General features: G+C 48.5%; 1 gene segment (V, D, J or C); it reads left to right on the top strand.

Moving 5' to 3' along the window:
- Window positions 1-5,310: 5,310 nt before the first annotated feature.
- On the top strand, window positions 5,311-16,204 carry LOC124098402 (immunoglobulin heavy variable 3-23-like). The segment is given in 3 exon segments: window positions 5,311-5,433; window positions 5,538-5,848; window positions 16,133-16,204. Coding segments are annotated over 3 exon segments (429 nt in total).
- The last annotated feature ends 8,738 nt before the right edge of the window (window positions 16,205-24,942 follow it).

The following is a 24,942-nucleotide window of genomic DNA, read 5'->3' as shown; positions in this document are numbered from 1 at the left end:
CCCTGTGATGCTTCTCCTCTGAGGACTAGATTCTTCTTCTGGTCTCTTCTCTTCAGATCAGGGAGCGGTTCCTAAGGACGGGGCAGGGGGTTGTCTGAGGAGCCTTTTCCCCTCTGTTCCTATTTTCTGTGAGGTTCCAGTAGAGCCCTTGATGTTGGTTTGGGGAATTTCCCTGTTTCTAACTGTCACATGTGACAACGTCTTTCATCAACTCTCTTGGTGAGTCTGACGTTTTCCTCCCAGAAAAAAATGTTCCTCACTTCAGTACAATTTTTAGGAAGTAACAATCATTCTCTCTTCCTTATGGCTGCTGGAAGCTCCATTGGGCACAGAGGCCTCATTTCCTCTGTCCACTCCTGTGTGGATGGCACCTGGCTGGTCCTACACCTGGCTGCTGGGGGCTGTGCTGCTGGGACATTGATGTGTGTGCATCAGGATTCTCTGCTGATATCAATACTGAGGGGTGGGAAGCTGGTCCCATGTGGCTCTACTCCTGGTCTCCTGGAGACTGTCCACAGGGCTGTCCATGGTGGTCATCCTCCTATAAACTGGCACAACTATGCATGAGGGGGGGCCTTCTCTTCTCTTCCTGACCAACATGGGTTGGTGTTTGTCCTCTGCATGGTGGCCATTCCCTCTGCAGTGAGATGATCTCAGTGGAATTTGGTGGGCATTTCCTCAATTGTTACAGTGTTAACTTTTTCTTACACTTGTTTTCACTTTGATTCTTTCTGTTGGAAAATGTCTGTTTAGGTCATTTGTGCATTTGTTGATTGGGTTATGTGTCTATTTCTGGCTTTAAGTGAATTCCTGATTATACCTGATGTCTATCCCTGTGAGACGAGAGACTGGAAAAGACCCTCCACTCTGCAGCCTCCTTCTTCTTGTTCTTCATTGTTTCTGTTGAGAGCAGAGGCTGTTGCATTGGAGGTCCCCCCTCTTATGGACTCTCAGTCTCATTTCTTGAGCTTCAGGGGCAATATCAAGATTACCACCCACCTCTGTGACAACGTGTCTGAGTGCTGGGCCTGTGATCTCCTAGCAGTGGTAGAGGAATGCTCTAACTCCCAGGTCTGTGCTGCAGTTCACTGGATTTGGGTGCAGGGCGAGAGCTGGGAACCTTGTTTCCTTCTGCTGTGTGTGGGTATCCAGCTTCCCTAAACCTGTGTTTAAAGGCTATCTTTCCTCCAGCATAGGTTGTGGCACCTTGTCAAGGGTCAGACGATGGCATCCATGTGGATTTTTCCCTGTGTTGTCTGGCATGTTGCATCCCCCTGTCTGTTTTCCTGTGAGTTCCAGGCTGCTTTGTTACTGTGGCTCTGCAGTAGATTTAAAGAAGGGAGATTGGACTCCTCCAGCATTGCTCTTGTGCTCAGGATTCCTGTGACTACTCTGGTCCTACATATCTCTGAATGCACTGGAGGACAGCTTTCTGGCTCTGGGAAGTCTTCTGGGAAGACTGTCCCTGGTGTCTGGATGGGGTTGCTGGGAGCATGCAGATCACTCTGATGGCATGGATATTTTGAAAACATGACCCTGCCTTTTCAGGAACATTGAGGTCTTTCCATCTCTTAAGGTCTCCCTTTTCTTCCTTTGGTGTTCTAGAACTTGCACCTTAGAGGTCTTTCAGCTCCATGGTTAGACACATTCCTAGGCACTTGTCATATGTGTCGCTGTTGTTTCTAAGGTTCTGGTGAGTGTCAGTGCTCTCCTTATTTCTTCCTCAACATGTTTGTGAGCTCCTGTTATTGCTTCTTGGTTCCAGTATTAGTGGTGAACTTTGTATCAACAGTGTTCATGAATGATGAGGTAACATGAGATAGAACCAATCAGAGGGAAGAGGATGTGACAGAGTAGTCCTGGGGCACAGAAAGTGTAGGTGGGCCCAGAGTCACACAGTGAGTCAGGCCTCAGTGCACTTGTCTTACCAGTGGGGGAAATGAATCCAAGCTGACATAGAAGGGCAACACTGTCACACACCCCAGGACAGAGCTGCTCCTGGTCATTGTCCAGCACCATGCCTGCTTAGGACTGTGTGTCCTGCTGCTCTGTGATGATCAGGGCTATAGGTGTGTTCACAGCAGAGTCAGCAGAGCTCCTGAGACTTTTAGGCTGTGACATCATGATGGCCACCATGGACTGGGAGAAAGAGGCTCTCTGTGTTCTGTTGAGGCCTCTGGGGTCATCAGATAGTAGCCTTCTTCGAAAGAAACATTGATCTATGATATCTTTAAAATCCAGGGACATAATTAAGAAACAGAACAACCAAAAAACATAATGACAGTTGAAAGTGAGTTCCTACATTATTAGAAATTGCATTAAATGTGTATGAGTGCACACAGTAAAGTCAGCTGTGTGCAGAACTGTGGGAAGCTGGTGGAACCCCAATTTGTTTAGGAACAACACAGTCTCTATCCCATAAGATTAATAAACTGAGTGGGAGATGGAGAGAGTGGCCCAGTGAGTAGCATGGAGAGCTATGGCAGTGCTGAGCAACCAAACCCTAGAAGACACTCAGGACCAGTGACAAGGGGCTTCTATAACAGTGGGTCTACCTTCAGGAAGCAACAGCAATGGTAAGTGTGTATACATTAGCAACAGAGCCTGAGCACACCTCAGGGAAGATGGAAGCACGTTGGTCACACTGTGTGGTGATCCCCAGTCCTTGTTCCACAGTGGACAGGAGCAGCACACTCACCCTCCATGGCAGTGGACAGCACCAGGCCCCTCAGAGCAGCAGGTGGAGCAAAGCAGAGCTGCCCTGCATGCAGCGTCCCCAACACAGCAGTGTGCTCCTGGCTTAGTGTCCTCAGCATGTTCTGCAGGTGAGTCACCTGACACCTAGAGGAAGTGTCTGTGACTTAGGTGACAGGAGCCTTGCACAGGAGGATCCTCAGGACTGACAGAAGTGAGGGAGAATGGGCTATGATAGGAACTCCACCCCTTGTCCAGGAAGCCAGGGATCAAGGAGAAGTAGCCCAGGAGGACCGAAACACTGTGAGGACAGAGAAAGCAGAGGAGAGCCTCCCTAAGTGTGTGGAGGCAGCGGAGGCTGTGCTCAGGAGGCACGTCTGGAGCAGCAGCAGTGCCACCATGAGGAACCCTCATCATGAGCTGCTGCTGCAGTCCAAGCTGACAGCATAGCTGGGGACAGCAGGTTCTTCTTCCCCTCCACAGACACCCCCCAGTTCCTTGGTGCAGGGTTTGTCCCCATCAGACTCTGCACTCTGAGGGCTCCCAGGTGGACTCTCACCCATCACGAACACCTGTGTGCACAGGTCAGCACCTGGGGTAATGACCACCTTCCCATCTCCAGGGGCCAGTGTCCTCTCTCTTTCCAGGACCTGATGCAGTAGCTTCCCCACATGAGGGATGGTGAGGTGATGGTCTCCCTCTGCCTGACCCATTTCAGCTAGGTCCATGTGCTCCAGGGCCATGCCCAGGGCCAGCAGGGAGAGGATGCCATTCTTGTTGACTAACTTTATTCTTCCCCTGTGGACAGCAGATTTTTCCACATCTCGTTTAAAGGACAACTTGGGGATAAAGAAAAGGTCCTCAACACTCATGGAACTTTAATTAAGGACAGGCCTCATGAACTCCACTTCCCACCTGATGTGCACACTGGGCAGAGCTTCTGTCCCCAATCCTCAGGCTGTCCCATGCCATGTCTCTGCTGGCCTCAGGTCACACTGCATAGGGTGGGCTCCCTGACTGCTACTCTCCACACTGGCCCTGCAGCTGGCAGACCAACACTGTTGGGGCCTTAAAGGTCATGCTCCCAGGCTCCACTAGCATGGCATATGGGGACTGTAGGGGCCACACCTAGGGCAGAGCTCTGCCTCAGCTAAGGCCTACCCAGGGCATCTCCTGGAATGTAGGTGGAGGAGGACCCACCTCCACACTCTGGCACCCTGTGTGCCTGTAGAGTGAGCACCATGGATGCTGCCAGGTTGGCTCCTTGGTGACTATTCCAGCTCCCAGATCAGAGCTCATACAAACCAACCCTTTACCCAGTCCCAGGACTGCATCCACCTCTTTAGATGTTCACTATGATCACCACAGGCCCCAGCACCAGGGTGGCTGAGTCCAGTCTGTGCTGCTCTGAGCAGCTCCTGTGACTGAGGGTTCACAAGGAGAGAGCTGTGCTGCAGCAGGTTCTGGATACCAGGGTGCAAACACCCAGGTGCTGCTCCTGACCAGGGCTCCTGAGGCTGCAGCACCACATGGCAGGAGGCAGGAGGCAAAGAAAGGAGATGGGGCTGGACCCCTGAGTGGTGCTGGGATCCCACTGGGGCTCAGGGTGCTAGGAAGGCTCTACCAGCACTGGGGGAATCCAGGTGGCCAGGACCAGGGTGTCATTTGTCCTCTAAATGCTGGGACCATGCGGACATGTGAAGAGAGACATGGAAGCAGTACTGAGGACATGTGGCTGTGATTCCAGGAGGATTCCAAGACACTTCATTCACACAGAGAATCCCTGCCTCCCCCAGGTCTTTGTGCACAGGAGGAGAATGGGAGGCCTGGATCACAGATGACAGATTAAGTAGACCAAACCCATGGGGACACTGGCTGGTCCTTCTCCCAGGTCCCTCACAAAAGTTGGATATATATGGCCCCATGTGGACTCAGCCCATGACAACTGAAAGTGAGGAGAGAGGCTGGGTTTCTCTCTCCCCACACTTGTGCCCTGTGCCCACCACAGTTGGCAGCAGCATGTGTACCTGAGGGCTCTGTGCCAACTGGATGCTCCTGAGCTGAAGGAGGCCCTCACAGGGAGGCACAGCCTTTCCACTGCAGGGAGCCTCTGGGGCCCTCAGCTGGATGCCTCCCTGGAGAGCAGATGGCAGCAGAGGGGAGAAGACACACAGCACATTTCCAATGCAGGAGGGTTCTGAGGACCTCACCAGGTGTGTGCACCTGGGAGCTGGAGGAGGGTCAGGGAAGCAGTCATGTCCACGGGGAAAGCAGAAGACCAAATACAGGACCACTCATCCCAGATATGAGCTGTTGGACAGTGAACCAGCACTCATTCTTCTGTGTATGATTTTGCATTTGCATCAGGGTGTTAACATTGACACCTCCATCATATGATTTTGTGTTTATATTAAATAAATTAAGATTATGTACAATAAGATCATAGCAGAAGCAATTGAACTTCCTGAATGCTCCTCTGTGCACCATGCTACCCATGACACTCCCATCTCCTCTCAGAGTTGTTCTACCTGGGCCTCCACCCAGAGCTGCTATATAGCAGGAGGACATGCAAATAGGGCCTCCCTCTGCTCATGAAAACCAGCCCACCTGACCCTGCAGCTCTGCACAGGAGCCCAGCCCTGGACTCCCAGCTCAGCCCACTCAGTGACCAGGACTGAACACAGCTGCTCACCATGGAGAGTGTGCTCAGCTGGGTGTTCCTGGTGGCTGTTTTCAAAGGTAATGAATGGAGAACCAGAGATCCTGAGTGTGTGAGTGGACATGAGGGAGAGGGAGAGTGGATGAGTGCCAGTGTCCTGACCAGGCTGCCTCTGTGTTTGCAGGTGTCCAGTGTGAGGTGCAGCTGGTGGAGTCTGGGGGAGGCCTGGTGCAGCCTGGGGGTTCCCTGCGACTCTCCTGCACAGTCTCTGGATTCACCTTAAGTAGCTACTACATGCACTGGGTCCGCCAGTCTCCAGGGAAGGGGCTAGAGTGGGTTGGTGTAATTAACCCAAGTAATGGTAACACCAACTACCCAGACTCTGTGAAGGGCCGATTCACCATCTCCACTGAAAACTCCAAGAACATGCTCTATCTGCAAATGAACAGTCTGACAGTCGAGGACACGGCCACCTATTACTGTACCAGAGACACAGTGAGGAGACCTCAGTGTGAGTCCAGACACAAACCTCCTGCAGGGTGCCCAGGGCCAGCAGGGGGCGCTCAGCACACAGGAGCTCAGGTCAGCCAGGAGCAGGTGCAGAAGGAGTGGGGCTGGATTCCTGCATCTGGGGCCTCTCATGAACCAGCTTCCCAGGGGAGCTCTATGTACATATTTTCTGTAATGACCTGTGAATTCTCTGAAAGTAAAACTTTAGATTTTTAATTATTACTTCCATTTTTATTAGCACATCAATATTATACATAATTCTGCATTTCAATTTGACATAATTTAAAAATTATGGAATAAAATTTCTTTCCCTTCACAACCTAACTTCCCTTTCCCTCCCCTCTCCTTACCGTCCCTCCTTACCCTATTCCTCTTCCTTTTCTTAACACATCTTTTTAGTGATCTGTTTACATTAGTGCTTCCTAGAGCACATAAGGGGAAATCCACTGTGGTGTCCTCACACAGGGGCACAGGTGGTTGGTCAATTTCCTTCCACCTCCCCTCCCATCTCTGTCCCTCTTTCCTCACCCTTGGTCCCCTTCCTCTCCTCCCTCCTCCCTCTTCTGTTTCCTTGGGATTCCTCCTAGTACTTTTTGTTTTTTGGTCTGGATTTTGCATTTCAAAGTAAACAGTTCACATTTCACCCTCAGAATCTGCTTTATAAACATGATATTCTCCAGTTCCATCCATTGACCAGGAAATGCCCTAATTTTCCTCTTCCTGTGGCTGAGTGAGACCCTCTTTTGTGTATACACCACCTTCTCTTTATCCATTCATCTGTGATGGGCATCTGGAACATTACGTATATAGCTGTTCTCAGACCCTCTGGTATAAGCACTGATGTGGCTGTACAGCTGAGCTATGCTGGATTTAGTTCTTTGGGACAAACACTGAGGAGGGGAGAGCTGGGTCACATCGTGTCTCCATTTCTGGTCTTTCCTGAAACGTCCATTCTGATTTCTAGAATGGCAGCACTAATTTATACTCCCAACATCATTAAACCCGTGGATCTATTTCCCACATCTTTGCCAACATTTGTTATTATTTGTGTTCTTATTGATTGCCTTCTAATTGGTGTGATGAATTTTAAATGTAATTTTGATTTGCATTTCCTGATTGCTAAGATTATTGAGCATGATTTCCTATATTTGTTGGCCACTATTATTTCCTATTCTGAGTAGTCTATTCAGTTCTGTTCCACTTATTTATTGGGTTATTTGTGTCTCATCATAAAGTGCTTTGGGTCTTTATGTATACTGGATATTAGTGCCCTAACTGGGGAGCAGGTGGCAAAGATCTCCCATTCTGAAAGCCCTCTCCACACTCCTGTTTCCATTGTTGTGCTGAAGGTTTTAACTTGATACTGTTCCACTTAGTGATTCCTGGTTTTGATTCTTGCACTTTAGTCACCTGGTAAAGGAAGTTGGTTCCTGTGTCATACAGAGGAGGGTTGGTGCAATATTGGATTCTAGCCCTTGTAGACTTTCCACTCTAATTCTTTTGATTCTAATCAACTTTGAATTGAATTTTGTGGGGTGAGAGACAGTGACCTATTATATTCTTTCACAAATTGATATTCAGTTTTCCCATCTCTATCTGTTGAAAATTCTAAACACATGTGACATACACAAACTGAAGCACAAATTGAAAACTTTGTCAATTGTCCAAAAAAAAAAAAACTGCACTTATGTTGGTTTGTCTCTGTATCTTCTCCTCTATCCCACTGGTCTTCATGTCTGCTTTGGTGCCAATACCATGCTGGATTTGATACAGTAGGTCTGTCAAGTAATCTGAGGTCAGATATTGTCACATCCAGGTTCACTCTTCCTTCTTAAGATTGCTTTGGCTGTTGTAATTTCTCCACACATATATTAGGACTCTCTTTTCTATTCCTTTTAAGAATGTATTTGGTATTATTTGGAGATGTCATTGCATCTGTGTGACACTTGGGTTAGTTTGGCCACTTGATAATATTCACTCTCACTGTACAGGAACATGGTGGGTCTTCTCATATCAAAGTTCTACAGTTTCTCCCTGTGGTGTTTGCTGTTTCTATTGCAGAGATTTTTCAGCTCCTTGATTGTATTTTTTCCAAGTATATTTTACAGTTATTTAAAAAGAGATCATTTTCCTGATTTCTTTATCAGCAGGCATATTTTATTTTATTTTTAGTTGTAGGTGGACACAATACCCTTAGTTTACTTATTTATTTTTAGGTGGTGCTGAGGATTGAACCTAGGTCTCATGCATGCTAGGCAAGTGCTCAACCACTCAGCTACAACTCCAGCCCCAGTAGACCTATTTTGGTAGAATAATAAAGTGGTTTATTTATGTGTGTATGATGTATTCAGCTACATTGCTAAAGTTATTTACAGGATCTGGAAGCATTTTGATGGGGATGTTGGTTCTTCTAGATAGTGGATCACATCACCAGCAGGTAGCATATTCAGACTTCTGTCCTTCCTTCTTCTTTAACCTTTAATTTCCTTCTCTTGCTTAATTACACTGGTTAAGAGTTTTTAGAAACCATGTTCACAATACAATCAAAGAAACAAAGAGATGGTTCCTAGAAAACATGAAGAAGATTGAAAAACCCTTGATGAACTAAGGAAAATGAAAAACAGAAGATCCAAATAAACAGAATTAGTGATGAAATAGAACACATTGCTACTCTAAAATTCAGAAAATTATTTGAAACTCTTTTGAAAAATATCCTCCAGTAAACTAGAAAAACTTGGAGAGATTGAAGAAAATTCTAAACACGTGACCTACACAAAAATATAAAAATCTAAGACAGAAAAAATATTAAACAATAAAGTTGAAAAGTCATTAAAGTCCTTCCAAGAGAGAAAAGCCCAGAAACAGGTTGATTCTCAGCTCATTCAAAGAGAATTTAAAGAAGAGATAAGGCCAACTTCCTCATATTATTCCATGGATTTGAAAAGGAGAAAACATTGAAACAAATTATTCTAAAAAGCCAGTAACACACTGATACCAAAACGTAACACAGACACATCCAGGAAAGAAGGCTTCAGACCAACATCATTTTAGACCACTATAAATGCAAGATTCCTTAATAAAACATTGGCACACGCATTCAAGGGCAGATAAGAAGGTAGTGCATCATGATCAAGTGGGTTTTCTCACAGGGTTGGGAGACCAATAATGTAATTTTCATATGTGACTCACCACATAAATAGAGTTGAGGACAAGGATCACACCCTCACATCAAAGGATGCAGAAAAAGCATTGGACAAAGTCCAGCCCTCAATCATGTGTAAGGACTGGAGAATCAAGGGGCATGGGAACCTGACCTAAACCTCATGAAGACTATAAATGACAAACCCAAGGCCACCACCATCTGAATGGAGATAACAATTCCTCTCGGCTCTGGACAGGACAACACTGTCCACTCTCCCACTCTGATTCCCTGGGGTCCCTGCACTGCACACATTGACACAGGAGCATTTTCACATGAACAACATGCAGAACAGCTTTATTGAGGCTGAAGTGACTTCCCTGTGGTCACCAGGGTGAGAGGTGAGGAAGCTCAGAGGACCCTGGTGAGTCTTTTCCATCAACTCAGGGGACAGTCTGCAGTAGGATTCCCTGATTAGGGTCATAATTGAGATTCTCTCTATCGCAAAGGGAGTCAGTCTGGGTTGGTACCATGGACACCTGGTGAACCTCAGGCCTATGGTCCTCCTGGATCCCAAGGAGTCCCTGAGACTCAGCACTGGTCCTCTGGCACTTTTGCTCCTTGTAAATGGAAGGTGTGGGGCTGAGGATCAGGTGAGGTTCCTGCAGGGGGATAGGCAGCCAGGCTGGGTCACCACAGCAGCTAAGTACTAGTGAGTGGCAGGGGGTCTCTGACCAGCCCACTCAGCAAGCCCTGTCCTAAGCAAAGTCTGCCTACCCCAGACCTGGCACCTGAGAACAGGAGCCTGACTGCCCAGGTCCTGCCTGAGACTGCAGATGGCCCTGCACCTGAATTGTCCACAGCAGTCCTAGGAGGGGCAGAGGGGAGACCTGATGGACATCCAGGGAGGGAGTGTGATGACCACTGTGCAGGAGCTTCTGAGAGGGTGACTCAGATGTCCTCCATCACTGTCCTGCTGAACTCTGATCCAGAAAACAGCCACCACCATGACCAGCACATCCAAGAGCTCTCTGCTGTGGAAGCCCTCACCAGGGCAATCAGGACACAGTCTAGGGGACTCCAGACCCCAGGGGCCATTAGGGTCAGAGTCAAGACCTCTCCTTGGTCCTGTGGCCATCGTCGCCATCCTCATCAATATTCCTGAATGAATTTGCTGTTGCTATTTCTAAAACTTCCAGGGAAGTGAGCAGGAAATACCAGCTTCCACATTCAAGTGGAGGCCAGACGTAGGAGACACATGACCCCATCCATATGAATACATCAGAATGAGAAAGTAACAGGATCCCCGAGCCAGAGCCAGTAGGGACTTCCATCACTTGTCCATGTTGGGAAGGGTCTACTTCCTTCCTGGGTCATCCTGGGTACTTGGAAGTGGTCCAATGCCCTTACCCATGACCTCTTTCTCTTGGGTGCAAGAGCGCAGCTGCTGGCCCCACAGCTGTGGTGTATCCTCCAGACTTTCTTGTGTAATGCTCATCATTTTTACTGCTTTAGAGTTAATCATAACATTAGGGTTTGTGTTCACATAATTATTCATATCTGGAATATAATTCACTCCTTTTCAGTCCCAACTCTCTTGCCACAGACACAGAGGATTTCAGAAACACTTTCAGTCTCCCACAGGGGACTCCCAGGGAGAGTGGGCACAGCAGGACTCATCTTGTTGGGGGCACCAGGAGGGAGAGCTGAGCCCCAGAGTGAATGTGAAGCTCGTCCTGCTCCAGACTTCTATGGCAAGAGTGTCCAAGATCTGGAGGCCATGTCACATCTCCTCATACCAGGGAGCAAAGCCAAACTCACATTCAAAGCTGTTGTATTTTTGCTGTTGTCCATGGACATGAGCTGCCTGGGAAGGAATTCTCACACAGGACCCTATTCCCGGGAAGTTCCTGTCAGTTGTCATGAGTGGCACTAGGCTAGAGCCACGTGTGTTTCAAGTACAGTTATAGTGAACACAATCTTGACACACACACACACTTTCTCGATTCTACCCAGCCAGAAAGTCCCTCAGATGTTACAGCCATGCTGTGTAGACAGTGTGGTGTCTCTGGGCCCACAAGGCGGTCTCCGAAGGTCTCTGATAGTGTGATGTCTCTGGGCCCACAAAGTGGTCTCTGACAGTGTGATGTCTCTGGGCACACAAGGTGGTTTCTGGATGGTCTCTGATAGTGTGATGTCTCTCGGCCCACAAGGTGGTCTCTGGATGATCTCTAATAGTGTGGTGTCTCTGGGACCACAAGGTGGTCTCTGGATAGTCTCTTATAGTGTGGTGTCTCTGGGAAGACAAGGCAGTATCTGGATGGTCCGCAGAGAGTGTGGTGTGTCTGGGTCCACAAGGCGGTCTCTGGATGGTCTCTGATACTGTGGTGGCTCTGGGCCCACAAGGTGGTCTCTGGATGGTCTCTGATAGTGCTATGTCTTTGGGCCAACAAGGTGGTCTCTGGATGGTCTCTGATAGTGCTATGTCTTTGGGCCCACAAGGTGGTCTCTGAATGGTCTCTGATAGTGCTATGTCTTTGGGCCCACAAGGTGGTCTCTGGATGGTCTCTGATAGTGCTATGTCTTTGGGCCCACAAAGTGGTCTCTGGATGGTCTCTGATAGTGTGATGTCTCTGGGCCCACAAGGTGGTCTCTGCATGATGTCTGATACTGTGGTGGCTCTGGGCCCACAAGTTGGTCTCTGATAGTGCTATGCCTTTGGGCCCACAAGGTGGCCTCTGGATGGTCTTTGATAGTGTGATGTCTCTGGACCGAAAAGGTGGTCTCTGGATGGTCTTTGATAGTGTGATATCTCTGGGCTGAAAAGGTGGTCTCTGGATGGTCTCTGATAGTGTGGTGTCTCTGGGCCCATAAGGTGGTCTCTGGATGATCTCTCATAGTGTGGTGTCTCTGGATCCACAAGGTGGTCTCTTGATGGTTTCTGATAGTGTGGTGTCTCTGGGCCCACAATGTGGGCTCTGGATGTTCTCTGATTGTGTGATGTCTCTGAACTTATTAGTTGGTCTCTGGATGGTCTATGATAGTGTGGTGTCTCTGGGGCCACAAGGTGGTCTTAGGATGATCTCTCTTAGTGTGGTATCTCTGGGTCCACAAGGTGGGCTCTGGATGGTAAGATTGTGTGATGTCTGTAGGCTTATAAGGTGGACACTGGATGCTCATTGATACTGTGGTGTCTCTGGTCTCACAAGGTAGGCTCTGGATGGTCTAGGATAGTGTGATGTCTCTGGGACCACAAGGTGGTCTATGGACGGTCTCAGATAGTGTGTTGTTTCTGGGCCTACAGGTGGTCTCTACCTGGTCTCTGATAGTGTGATGTCTCTGGGCCCACAAGGAGGTCTCTGGATGATCTCTGATAGTGTGTTGTCTCTGGGCCCACACGGTGGTCTCTAGATGGTCTCTGATAGTGTGGTTTCTCTGAGAAAACAAGGTAGTCTCTGGATGATCCACAGATAGTGTGTTGTCTGTGAGCCCACAAGGTGGTCTCTGGATCTTCTCTGATAATGTGGTGTGTCTGGCCCCACAAGGTGGTATCTGGATGATCCCTGATAGTGTGGTGTCTATGGGCCCACAAGGTGCTCTCTGATAGTGTGATGTCTCTGGGCCCACAAGGTGGTGTCTGGATGGTCTCTGATAGTGTGATGTCTCTGGGCCCACAAGGTGGGCTCTGGATGGTCTCTGATAGTGTGATGTCTCTGGGCCCACAAGGTTGTCTCTTGATGATCTCTGGTAGTGTGGTATCTCTGGAATCACAAGGTAGTCTCTGGATGGTCCACAGATAGTGTGGTGTCTCTGGGCCCACAAGGTGGTCTCTGGATGGTCTCTGATAGTGTGGTTTCCCTGGGGCCACAAGTTGGTCTATGGATGGTCTCTGATACTGTGTTGCTCTGGTCCCACAAGGTTGTCTCTGAATGGTCTCTGATAGTGTTATGTCTCTGGGCCCACAAGGTGGGCATTGGATGCTCGGTGATAGTGTGTGTGTCTCTGGGCTTACAAGATGATCTCTGTGATACTGTGGTTTCTCTGGGCCAACAAGGTGGTCTCTGGATGGACTCTGATACTGTGGTGTCTGAGGGCCCACATGGTGGTCTCTGGATGGTCTCTGATTATGTGATGTCTTGGGCTTACAAGGTGGTCTCTGGATGGTCTCTGATAGTGTGGTTTCTCTGGGCTCACAAGGTGGTCCCTCGATGGTCTCTGATAGTGTGGTGTCTCTGGGACCACAAGGCAGTCTCTAGATGATCTCTCATTGTGTGGTGTCTCTGGGTCCACAAGGTGGTCTCTGGATGGTCTCTGAAAGTGTGGTGTCTATGAACCCACAACGTTGTCTCTGGATGGTGTCTGATATTGTGGTATCTCTGGGCCCACAAAGTGGGCTCTGGATGGTCAGATTGTGTAATGTCTCTGGGTGTACAAGGTGAACGTTGGATGGTCTCTGATAGTGTGGTGTCTCTGGGCCCATAAGGAGGGCTCTGGATGGTTTCTGATAGTGTGGTGTCTCAGGGCCCACATGTTGTGTCTGGAGGGTCTCTGATAGTGTGGTGTCTCTCAGCCCACAAGGTGGTGTCTTGATAGTCTCTGTTGTGTGGTGTCTCTGGGACAATAAGGTCGTCTCTGGATAATCCTCAGATGGTGTCATGTCTCTGGGTCCACAAGGTGGGCTCTGGATGGTCAGATTGTGTGATGTCTCTGCGCTTACAAGGTGGACGCTAATTGGTCTCTGATAGTGTGGTGTCTCTGGGGCCACAAGGTGGTCACTGGATGGTCTCAAATACTGTGGTATCTCTGGTCCCACAAGGTGGACCCTGGATGGTCTCTGATAGTGTTATGTCTCTGGACCCACAAGGTGGGCTCTGGATGGTCTCGGATAGTGTGATGTCTCTGGGACCACAAGGTAGTGTCTGGATGGTGTCTGATAGTGTTTTGTCTCTGGGCCCACAAGGTGTTCTCTGGATGGTCTCTGATTGTGTGATGTCTCTGGGCTTACAAGGTGGTCTCTGGATGGACTCTGATAGTTTGGTGTCTCTGGGCCCACAAGGTGGTTTCTAGATGATCTCTCAGAGTGTGTGTCTCTAGGCTCACAAGGATGTCTCTGGATGGTCTCTGAAAGTGTTGTGTCTCTGGGCCCACAAGGTGGTCTCTGGATGGTCTCAGAGAGTCTGGTGTCTCTGAGCCCACAAGGTGGTCTCTGAATTGTCTCTGATAGTGTGGTGTCTCTGGGACCACAAGGTCGTCTCTATATGGTCTCTGATATTGTGGTATTTCTGGGCCCACAAGGTGGTCTCTGATAATGTGGTATCTCTAAGCCGACAAGGTGGGCTCTGGATGATCTCTGATAGTGTGGTGTTTCTGAGCTTACAAGGTGGTCTCTGGATCGTCTCTGATAGTGTGTTGTCTCTGGGCACACAAGGTGGTCTCTGGAGGGTCTCTGATTGTGTGGTGTCTCTGGGCCCACAAGGTGGGCTCTGGATAGTCTCTGATAGTTTGGTGTCTCTGTGCCCAAAATGTAGTCTCTCGATGGTCTCTGATAGTGTGCTGTCTCTGAGACCACAAGGTTGTCTCTTGATGGTCTCTGATATTGTGGTATTTCTGGGCCCACAAGGTGGTCTCTGGATCGTCTCTGATAGTGTGTTGTCTCTGAGCCCACAAGGTGGTCTCTGGATGGTCTCTGATAGTGTGGTGTCTATTGGCCCACAAGGTGGTCTTGATAGTGTGATGTCTCTGGGCCCACGAGGTGGTCTCTGGATGGTCTCTGATAGTGTGATGTCTCTGGGCCTACAAGGTGGTCTCTGATGGTCTCTGATTGTGTGATGTCTCTGTTCCCACAAGGTGGTCCCTGGATGGTCTCTGATAGTGTTGTGTCTCCAGATCCACAATGTGGGCTCTGGATGTTCTCTGATTGTGTGATGTCTCTGAACTTATTAGGTGGTCTCTGGATGGTCTATGATAGTGTGGTGTCTCTGGGCCCACAAGATGAATTTTGGATGGTCTCTCATAATGTGGTGTCTCTGGGCCCAAAATGTGGTCTCTGGATTGTCTCTGATAGTGTGATGTATCTGGGCCCACAAGGTGGTCTCTGGATGGTCTTCGATATTGTTATGTCTTTGGATCCACAAGGTGGTCTCTGGATGGTCTCTGATAGTGTGTTGTCTCTGGGTGAACAAGGTGGTCTCTGATAGTGTGGTGTCTCTGGGCCCACAAGATGGACTCAGAATGTTCACTGATAGTGTGGTCCCTCTGGGACCACAAGGTGGTCTCTGGATGGTCTCTGATAATGTTATGTGTTTGGGCCTAAAAGGTGGTCTCTGGATTGTCTCTGATTTTGTGTTGTCTCAGGGCCCACAAGGTGATCTCTGGATGGTCTCTGATACTGTGGTGTCTCTGGGCCCATAAGATGGTCTCTGGATAGTCTCGGATTGTGTGATATCTCTGAGCTTACAGGTGGTTTCTGTATGGTCTCTGATAGCGTGGTGTCTCTGGGCCCACAAGGTGGTCTCTGGATGATATCTTATAGTGTGGTGTCTCTGGGCCCACAATATGGTCTCTGGAAGATCTCTCATAGTGTGGTGTCCCTGGGTCCACAAGGTGGTCTCTGGATGATATCTCATAGTGTGGTGTCTCTGGGCCCACAATATGATTTCTGGATGATCTCTCATAGTGTGGTGTCTCTGGGCCCACAAGGTGGTCTCTGGATGATATCTCATAGTGTGGTGTCTCTGGGCCCACAATATTGTCTCTCGATGATCTCTCATAGTGTGGTGTCTCGGGGTCAACATGGTGGTCTCCATATGGTCCCTGATAGTGTTATGTCTCTGGGCCCATAAGGTGGGCTCTGGATGGTCTCTGATAGTGTGATGTCTCTGGGCCCACAAGGTGGTCTCTGGATCATCTCTGATAGTGTGTTGTCTCTGGGCCCACAAGATGGTCTCTAGATGGTCTCTCATAGTGTGGTGTCTCTTGGTTCTCAAGGTGGGCTCTGGATATTCTCTGATAGTGTTGTGTCTCTGTGCCCACAAGGTGGTCCCTGGATCATCTCTGATAGTGTGATGTCTCTGGGCCCACAAGGTGGTCTCTGGATTGTCTCTGATAGTGTGTTTTCTCTGGGCCCACAGGTGGTCTCTGGAGTCTCTGATAGTGTGGTGTCTCTGGAACAACAAGACAGTATCTACATGGTCCGCAGATAGTATGGTGTCTCTTGGTCCACAAGGTGGTCTCTGGATGGTCTCCGATAATTTGGTGTCTCTGGGCCCACAAGGTGGTCTCTGATAGTGTGATGTCTCTGGACCCACAAGGTGAACTCTGGATGGTCTCTGATAGTGTAATGTTTCTGGGCCCACACGGTGGTCTCTGGATGGTCTTTGATAGTGTGGTGTATCTGGCACCACAAAGTGGTCTCTGGATGTTCTCTGATTGTGTGATGTCTCTGGGCTTACAAGGTGGTCTCTGAATGGTCTCTGATAATGTGGTGTCTCTGGGCCCCAAATGGTGGCTCTGGATGATATCTCATAGTGTGATGTCTCTGGGCCTACAAGGTGGTCTCTGATAGTGTGGTGTCTCTGGGGCCACAAGGTGGTCCCAGGATGATCTATCTTAGTGTGGTGTTTCTGAGCCCACAAGATGATCGCTGGATGGTCTCTCATAATGTGGTGTCTCTGGGCCCACAAGTTGATTGCTGGGTGGTCTCTCACAGTGTGGTGTCTCTGGGCTCAAAACGTGGTCTCTTTATTTTCTCTCATAGTGTGGTGTCCTTGGCCCACAAGATGATTGCTGGATGGTCTCTGATAGTGTGGTGTCTCTGGCCCCACAAGGTGGGCTCTGGACTGTCTCTGAAAGTGTGGTGTCCCATGTCCTACAAGGTGGGCTCTTGATGGTCTCTGATAGTGTGGTACCTCTGGGCACACAAGGTGGTCTCCGGATGGTCTCTCATAGTGTTATGTCGTTGGGCCCACAAGGTGGGTTCTGTGTGGTATTTGATATTGTGATGTCTCTGGGCCCACAAGGTGGTCTCTGGATGGTCTCTGATAGTGTGGTGTCTCTGGGACCAAAAGACAGTATCTGCATGGTCCGCAGATAGTGTGGTGTCTCTGGGTCCACAGGTGGTCTCTGGATGGTCTCTGATAGTGTGGTGTCTCTGGGCCCACAAGATGGACTCTGGAGTGACTCTGATGGTGTGGTGTCTCTGGGCCCAAAAGGTGTGTCTGCATGGCCTCTGAGAGTTTGGTGTCTCTGGGCCCACAACGTGGTCTCTGGATGGTCTCTGATAGTTTGGTGTCTCTATGACCACAGTGTAGTCTCTGGATGGTCCGCAGATAGTGTGGTGTCTCAGGGCCCACAAGGTGGTCTCTGGATGGTCTCTGATTGTCTGGTATCTGTGGACCTACAAGGTGGGCTCTAGATGGGCTCAGATTGTGTGATGTCTCTGAGCTTATTAGGTGGTCTCTGGATGGTCTCTGATAGTGTCGTGTCTCTGGGGCCACAAGGTGGTCTCTGGATGCGCTCTCATAGTGTGGTGCATCTGGGCCCACAAGATGATTGCTGGATGGTCTCTCATAGTGTGGTGTCTCTGGGCCCACAAGGTGGTCTCCGATAGTGTGATGTCTCTTGGCCTGCAAGGTGATCTCTGGATGGTCTCTAATAGTGTGATGTTTCAGGGCCCACAATGTGGTCTCTGCATGGTCTCTGATAGTGTGGTGTCTCTGGCATCACAAGGTGGTCTCTGGATGGTCTCTGATAGTGTGGTGTCTCTGGGCCCACAATGGTGGCTCTGAATGGTCTCTGATAGTGTGATGTCTCTGGGCCTACAAGGTGGTCTCTGGATGGTCTCTGATAGTGTGGTGTCTCGGGGCCATAAGGTGGTCTCAGTATGACCTCTCTTAGCGTGGTGTCTCTGGGCCCATAAAGTTCTCTCTGGATGTTCTCTGATAGTGTGGTGTCTCTGGGCCCTCAAGGTGGTCTCTGGATGGTCTCTAATAGTGTGATATCTCTTGGCCCACAAGGTGGTCTCTTGATTATCACTGATAGTGTGTTGTCTCTTGTGGTGAACCGCTTCTGCCGTTTCTGCAGATTATGGTCGCCATTACAAGATGACGCTGGCTCCGCTGTGGTCTGTGACAAACAACTTCTTATCTGGGAAAGTTGGCACATGATTTTTCACCACCCTGTGAGAAAGCTCCACGCGGCAGCTTTGCATTGGGGCTTGGGATGCTTTATTAAGGCTGGGAGGGGCATCCGAGAGAGAGAAGAAGAAATATCAAGGGCCTAAATAAACTGCTGAAAGAAGATTCCTGAGTTGCGTCTTCCTTGCGGGCAAGGGGTCGCGACAGTCTCTGGGCCCACACAGTGGTCTATGGATGTGTTCTGAGAGTGTGGTGTCTCTGGGCCCATAAGGTGATCTCTGAATGGTCTTGGATTGTGTGATATCTCGGGGCTTAAAAGGTGGTCTCTGGATGGTTTCTGATAGTGTGGTGTCTCTGGACCCATAAGGTGGTCTCTGGATGATCTCTGATAGCAGGGTGTTTCTGAGCTTACAAGGTGGGCTCTGGATGGTCTCTTATTGTGTGATGTTTCTGAGCTTATTAGGTGGTCTCTGGATGGTCTCTGATTGTATGGGTGTCTCTGGGCCCACAAGGTGGTCTCTGGATGGTCTTAGATAGTGTGTTTTCTCTGGGCGCACAAGGTGGTCTCTGGCTGGTCTCTGATAATGTGGTGACTCTGGGCCCACAAGGTGGTCTCTGGATGTTCTCTGATAGTGTGATGTCTCTGGTCCCACAAGGTAGTCACTGGATGGTCTCTGATAGTGTGATTTTTTGGGCCCACAAAGTGGTCTGTGGATGGTCTCTGATAGTGTGGTGTCTCGGCCCACAAAGTGGTCTCTGTATGGTCTCTGATAGTGTGTTGTCTCTGTGCTTACAATGTGGGCTTGGATGGTCTCTGATTGTGTGATGTCTCTGGGCCCACAAGGTGGTCTCTGGATGGTCTCTGATAGAGTGGTGTCTCTGGGCCCACAAGGTGGTCTCTGATAGTGTGAAGTCTCTGGGCCCACAAGGTAGTCTCTGGATGTTCTCTGAAAGTGTGGTGTGTCTGGGCCTATAAGGTGGTCTCTGGATGGTCTCTGATAATGTGGTGTCTCTGGGCCCACAAGGTGGTCTCTGGATGGTCTCTGATAATGTGGTGTCTCTGTTCCCACAAGGTATTCTCTTGATGGTCTCTGATAGTGTGTTATCTCTGGGCCCACATGGTGGTCTGTGGATGTTCTCTGATAATGTGTTGTCTCTGGGGCCACATGGTGGTCTCTGGATCAGCTCTCATAGTTTAGTTTCTCTGGGCCCACAAGGTGGTCTCTGGATGGTCTCTAATAATGTGGTATCTCTGGGGCCACAAGGTTTTCTCTGGATGGTCTCTGATACTGTGTTGTCTCTGGTCCCATGAGGTGGTCTCTGGATGTTCTCTGAGAGTGTTATTTCTCTGGGCCCACAAGGTGGGCTCTGGATGACTTTTGATAGTGTTATGTCTCTGGGAACACAAGTTGGTCTCTGATAGAGTGTCATCTCTGGGCCAACAAGGTGGTCTCTGGATGGTCTATGATAGTGTGTTGTCTCTGAGCCCACATGGTGGTCTCTGGATGGTCTCTGTGTGATATCTCTGGGCTTACAAGGTGGTCTCTGGATGGTCTCTGATAGTGTGGTGTCTCTTAGCCCACAAAGTGTTCTCTGGATGGTCTCTCATAGTTTGGTGTCTATGGGACCAAAAGTTGGTCTCAGGATGGTTTCTCATAGTGTGGTGTCTCTGGGCCCACAAGGTGTTCTCTGTATGGTCTCTGATAGTGTGGTGTCTCTGGGCCCACAAGGTGGGCTCTGGATAGTCTCTGATAGTGTGGTGTCTCTGGGCCCACAAGGTGGGCTCTGGATAGTCTTTGATAGTGTGGTACTTCTGAGCTTACAAGGTGGGCTCTGGATGGTCTCTGATTGTGTGATGTCTCTGAGCTTATTAGGTCATCTCTGGATGGTCTTTGATAGTGTGGTGTCTCTGGGGCCACAAGGTGGTCTCTGGTTGCTCTCTCATAGTGTGATGTCTCTTGGCCCACAAGATGATCGCTGGATGGTCTCTCATAGTGTGGTGTCTCTGGGCCCACAATGTGGTCTCTGGATGGTCTCTGATAGTGTGATGTCTCTTGGTACGCAAGGTGGGCTCTGGATGGTCTCAGATAGTGTGTTGTCTTCTGGCCTATAAGGTGTTCTCTGGATGATCTCTGATGTTGTGGTGTCTCTAGGCCCAAATGGTGGTCTCTGGATTGTCTCTGATATTGTGGTGTCTCTGGGCCCCCATGGCCATCTCTGGATGGTCTCTGATTGTGTGGTGTCTCTGTGCCCACAAAGTGGTCTCTGGATGGTCTCAGATAGTGTGGTGTCTCTATGTCCACAAGGTAGTCTCTTGATGGTCCGCAAATAGTGTGGTGTCTCTGGGCCTACAAGGTGGTCTCTTGATGGTCTCTGAAAGTGTGGTGTCTCTGGGCCCACAAGGTGGTCTCTTGATGGTCTCTGAAAGTGTGGTGTCTCTGGGCCCACTAGGTGGTCTCTGGATGGTCTCTAATTGTGTGGTATCTGTGGACCCTCAAGGTGGGCTCTGGATGGTCTCTGATTGTGTGATGTCTCTTGGCTTACAAGGTAGTCTCTGAATATTGTCTGATAGTGTGGTGTCTCTGGGGCCACAAGGTGGTCTCTACATGGTCTCTGATACTGTGGTGTCTCTGGGCCCACAAGTTGGTGTCTGGATGTTCTCTGATAGTGTGGTGTCTCTGGCACTACCAGGTGGTCTCTGGATGGTCTCTGATATTGTGGTGTCTCTGGCTCATCAACATGGCTGTGGATGGTCTTTGATAGTGTGGTATTTCTGAGCTTACAAGGTGGGCTCTGGATTTTCTCTGATTGTGTGATGTCTCTGAGCTTATTATTTGATCTCTTGATGGTCTGTGATAGTGTGGTGTCTCTGGGGCCACAAGGTGGTCTCTGGATGCTCTCTCATTGTGTGGTGTCTCTGGGCCCACAAGATGATCGCTGGATTGTCTCTCATATTGTGGTGTCTCTTGGCCCACAAGGTGGTTTCTGAATGGTCTCTGATAATGTGGTTTCCTTGGGCCCACAATGTCGTCTCTTTGATTAGTTTTTCCTTTGGGGTACTACTTCCCGCTGCTCATTTTCATTGTTGTTTTTCATTTCCTCTTCTTGGAATATTTTGCCAAGGATGTTTTGTAGTGCTGGTTTTCTAGCTATAAATTCTTTTAACTTTTGTTTGTCATGGATGATTTTTATTTTATTTTTAAACCTGAAGCTTAATTTTGTTGGATACAAGATTCTTGGTTTACACCATTTTCTTTTAGAGCCTGATATATGTTTTGGCAGGATCTTCTAACTTTCAGGGTCTGTGTTAAAAAATCTGCCATTATCCTAATTTGTTTTCCACTATATTTAATCTGATGCCTTTCTCTTGTGGCTTTTAAAATTCTCTCCTTATTCTGTATGTTGGGCATTTTCATTATAATGTGCCTTGATATGGATCTGCTGTGATTTTGTACATTTGGCATCCTGTAGGCTTCTTGAATTTGGATTTCCAATTCATTTTTCATGTTTGGAAAGTTTTCTGATATTATTTCATTGAAAAAATTGTTCATTCCTTTGGTTTGAACCTCTATGCTTTCCTCTATCCCAATAACTCTTCAATTTGGTCTTTTTATGCTATCCTGTATTTCTTGAATGTTCTGCTCATGGTTTCTTACCATTTTCACTCTATGGTCTATGTTGTATTCAAGATGATTTATTTAATCTTCATTGTCTGATGTCCTGTCTTCCAAGTGGTCTATTCTGTTGGTGATGCTTTCATTTGAGTTTTTATCCTCATCTTCAGTCTCAGGCCAAAAGCCCAGCCCTGACTGAGCAGCCCCGTCTCCTCCTCATGGGGCCTTCATTGTAGCATTGAGGTCCTGACACTGCTCCTTGGCCTGGTGACAGCACCTGTGTGAATGCCCAGGAATTTCAGGAGCAGGGTGTGGGCATGCGGTTCTGGTGTGATTGACTGAAAGTGAGGCTGTTGGGGGCTGGGGATGTGGCTTAAGTGGTAGACACATGCGTGCAGCCCGGGATCGATCCTCAGCACCACATACAAACAAAGATGTTGTGTTCGCGGATAACTAAAAAAATTAAATATTAAAATTCTCTCTCTCTCTCTCTCTAAAAAAAAAAAAGTGAGGCTGCTCTTCCCTCATGTCCCCACCCATGTGTAGGTCCAGAAGTTGGGACCAGGCCTGGTGAAGCCCCTGCCCACCCTGTCCCTCACCTGTGCTGACTCTGATTCTCTGTACCCAGCCATGGTGTGAGCTGGATCCACCAGGCTTCAGGGAGGGGCCTGGAGTGGGTTAGAAGGATGGATGGAGGTGGAACAGATCCCATTCCACACGTGGTCCTGAGTCCCTGCTGCTCCTCAGTGCTCCTTGATGGAGTTGAGCTCATGCTGGTCCCTTCCCCCAGGTGTCCTTGGCCTACTGCAGCTGCAGGGGTTGGGACCTGCCTGGTAGATAGTCAGATTCACAAGGGACACTTCCAAGAGCCAGGTTTCATTAGCACTCAACAGAGTGAAACCTGAGGATATGTCTGTGTATTCCAGTGGGAGACACCCAGTGAGGGAACTCAGTGTGAGCCCAGTCACTCACCTGCCTGCAGGGGGCGCTGAGGACCAGCAGGGGGCGCTGAGGAGCAGCAGGGGGCGCTGAGGACCAGCAGGGGGAGCTGAGGAGCAGCAGGGGGCGCTGAGGAGCAGCAGGGAGCTGAGGACCAGCAGGAGGAGCTGAGGAGCAGCAGGGGGCTGAGGACCAGCAGGGGGAGCTGAGGTCCAGCAGGGAGCTGAGGACCAGCAGGGGGAGCTGAGGACCAGCAGGGGGAGCTGAGGACCAGCAGGGGGAGCTCAAGACTAGCAGGGGGATCAGGACCACCAGGGCCCCTTAGGGTCAGGAGGGAGCTCAGGCTCAGCACATAGAGTGAGGACCAGCAGAGACATTTAGGATCAGCAGGGGAAGCTCAGGACCACCAGCCTCACATCTCAGCCCCAGGAGAACACAGAGACAGTGTCCTGAGTGGGATTGTTGTATGTATAGTAGTTTCCCTATAAAACTCAGCAATTCTTCCAGAATTCTAATTCCCCTTCTTAATTTTTTTCAATTATATTTTCAGTTTATAATATTCAGTTTTTCTACTCTAGATTCAAATTCTTGTGATGCTTAACATTTTTCTGAATATTGACCTTAAGTCCTGAGCCTTGATGACTATCCCAATAAGGCTGAGGAATTTAAATTCTCTGTGACTCCTTCTCCTTATTTGCTGTGCACACAGAGGAGGAACCACATATCCGTCTTTGAAGTGAAAGGAGGGGAAGGCAGGGGATGTGGGGATAAAGATAATAGAATGAAACACACATTATTACCTTATGTTTGTATGTGACTGTATGACCAATGTGATTCTACAATATGTATACTCAGAAAAGTGAGAAATTATGCCCCATCGATGTATGATACATCAAAGTATATAAGTGCATTCTACTGTCATGTATATCTAAAACAAATTAAAAAATTAAAAAAAAAACAAATGTATCACTCAGAGTCCTTGTTGTGTATGAGCTGTCTCCGTCACCATGAGCTCTGTGACATCACACCCCACAGCCAGGCCCCCAAAGTCAGAGGTGCCCACTCCTCCTGCATGTGTGCATGGCCTGTGCACAGGGCTGAGCTGAGTGAAATATTGGGGAGAAGAGGGATCCCTTGGCAAAGACCCAGGATAAAGCATGGACTGTGGGAGCTGCAGGTCTGCTCTGCCACTGGCCTCAGGACCCTGAAGACACACTGTGTCCAGGGACATTGTGACCCCACCTTGCTGTGTATTGCCTCCAATCCTGAGAAGCCCCAGGACACCTGGCATCTGGGAGGCAGCATGGAGCCTGCCTGGGTTTCCAGCCACTGTGGCTGCATTGCAGGGTCACAGAGAGGGACACCTGGGCTTTGTCCCTGCTCATGTCAGTGCCCACCATCCTGAGTCCAGCTGCAGCCTGAGTGAGGATGAGCAGTGGCAGTGTTTATACACAGTTGTCTAAGGTACTCCTGATTCATCTCATAATATTAAATCACTGGGAGTATTTTAAAAATATGTGCTGGTTTAGAGCTAGGCACCGATTTTAGATATGAAATTTGGAAGTGCCTAAAATCCATAGTACTGAAATCTTGTAACAATGCTTGTTACTTCTATTTCTATCATTAATAATTTCATGTTTTTATTTTTATTACTTTATTTGCACATGATAAAAGTAAAATTTTGTGGTTTGTTTTGATTTAATTATAGATGCATACATAATTTTATAGCAGAGCAATATTTCCTCTGTATCTTTTATATCTTAAATTTCCCTACCTGTCATCATCTCCTCGATTTATTATATACAATGAGTTTCCTTTGTTGTATGGCTATGATGTCCTCATAAATACCTAACTAATAATTGTACACTGTACAAATGTTGGTGTCTTAATTCACAAAAAACGTATTGCTTCTGCATTCGGATGGCATTTTCTGAGGGTTTAATTTTCCCAATGGTTTGGTTTCTGTCTCCTTTTCTTCAGGACACATTAGAACTTGTGTCCTGGGGGTCTCAATCAGCTCCTTCCAGCCCCAGGTAGATGCAGGATCACTTTACCTAAACATGATGCCCCTCATTTGCAGACACACTATGTTTGATAGCTTAAGCCTGCTTTTATGAGTATAATATTTGTTTTTATATAAATTAGACATATGACTTGAGACATTAATACATCCTAAAGGGCCTGAAAAAGTACTGATGTCTTGTATGCTGTTGTCTTTCTCATGTCAGGGTGCTTGATCATCCATATCACTAA

This window comes from Marmota monax, unplaced genomic scaffold (assembly GCF_021218885.2).
Source record: "Marmota monax isolate L192 unplaced genomic scaffold, Marmota_monax_Labrador192_F-V1.1 WCK01_AAM20220418_F8-fsc00395, whole genome shotgun sequence".
NCBI lineage: Eukaryota > Metazoa > Chordata > Mammalia > Rodentia > Sciuridae > Marmota > Marmota monax.
This window is presented reverse-complemented; position numbering and strand designations above follow the sequence as displayed.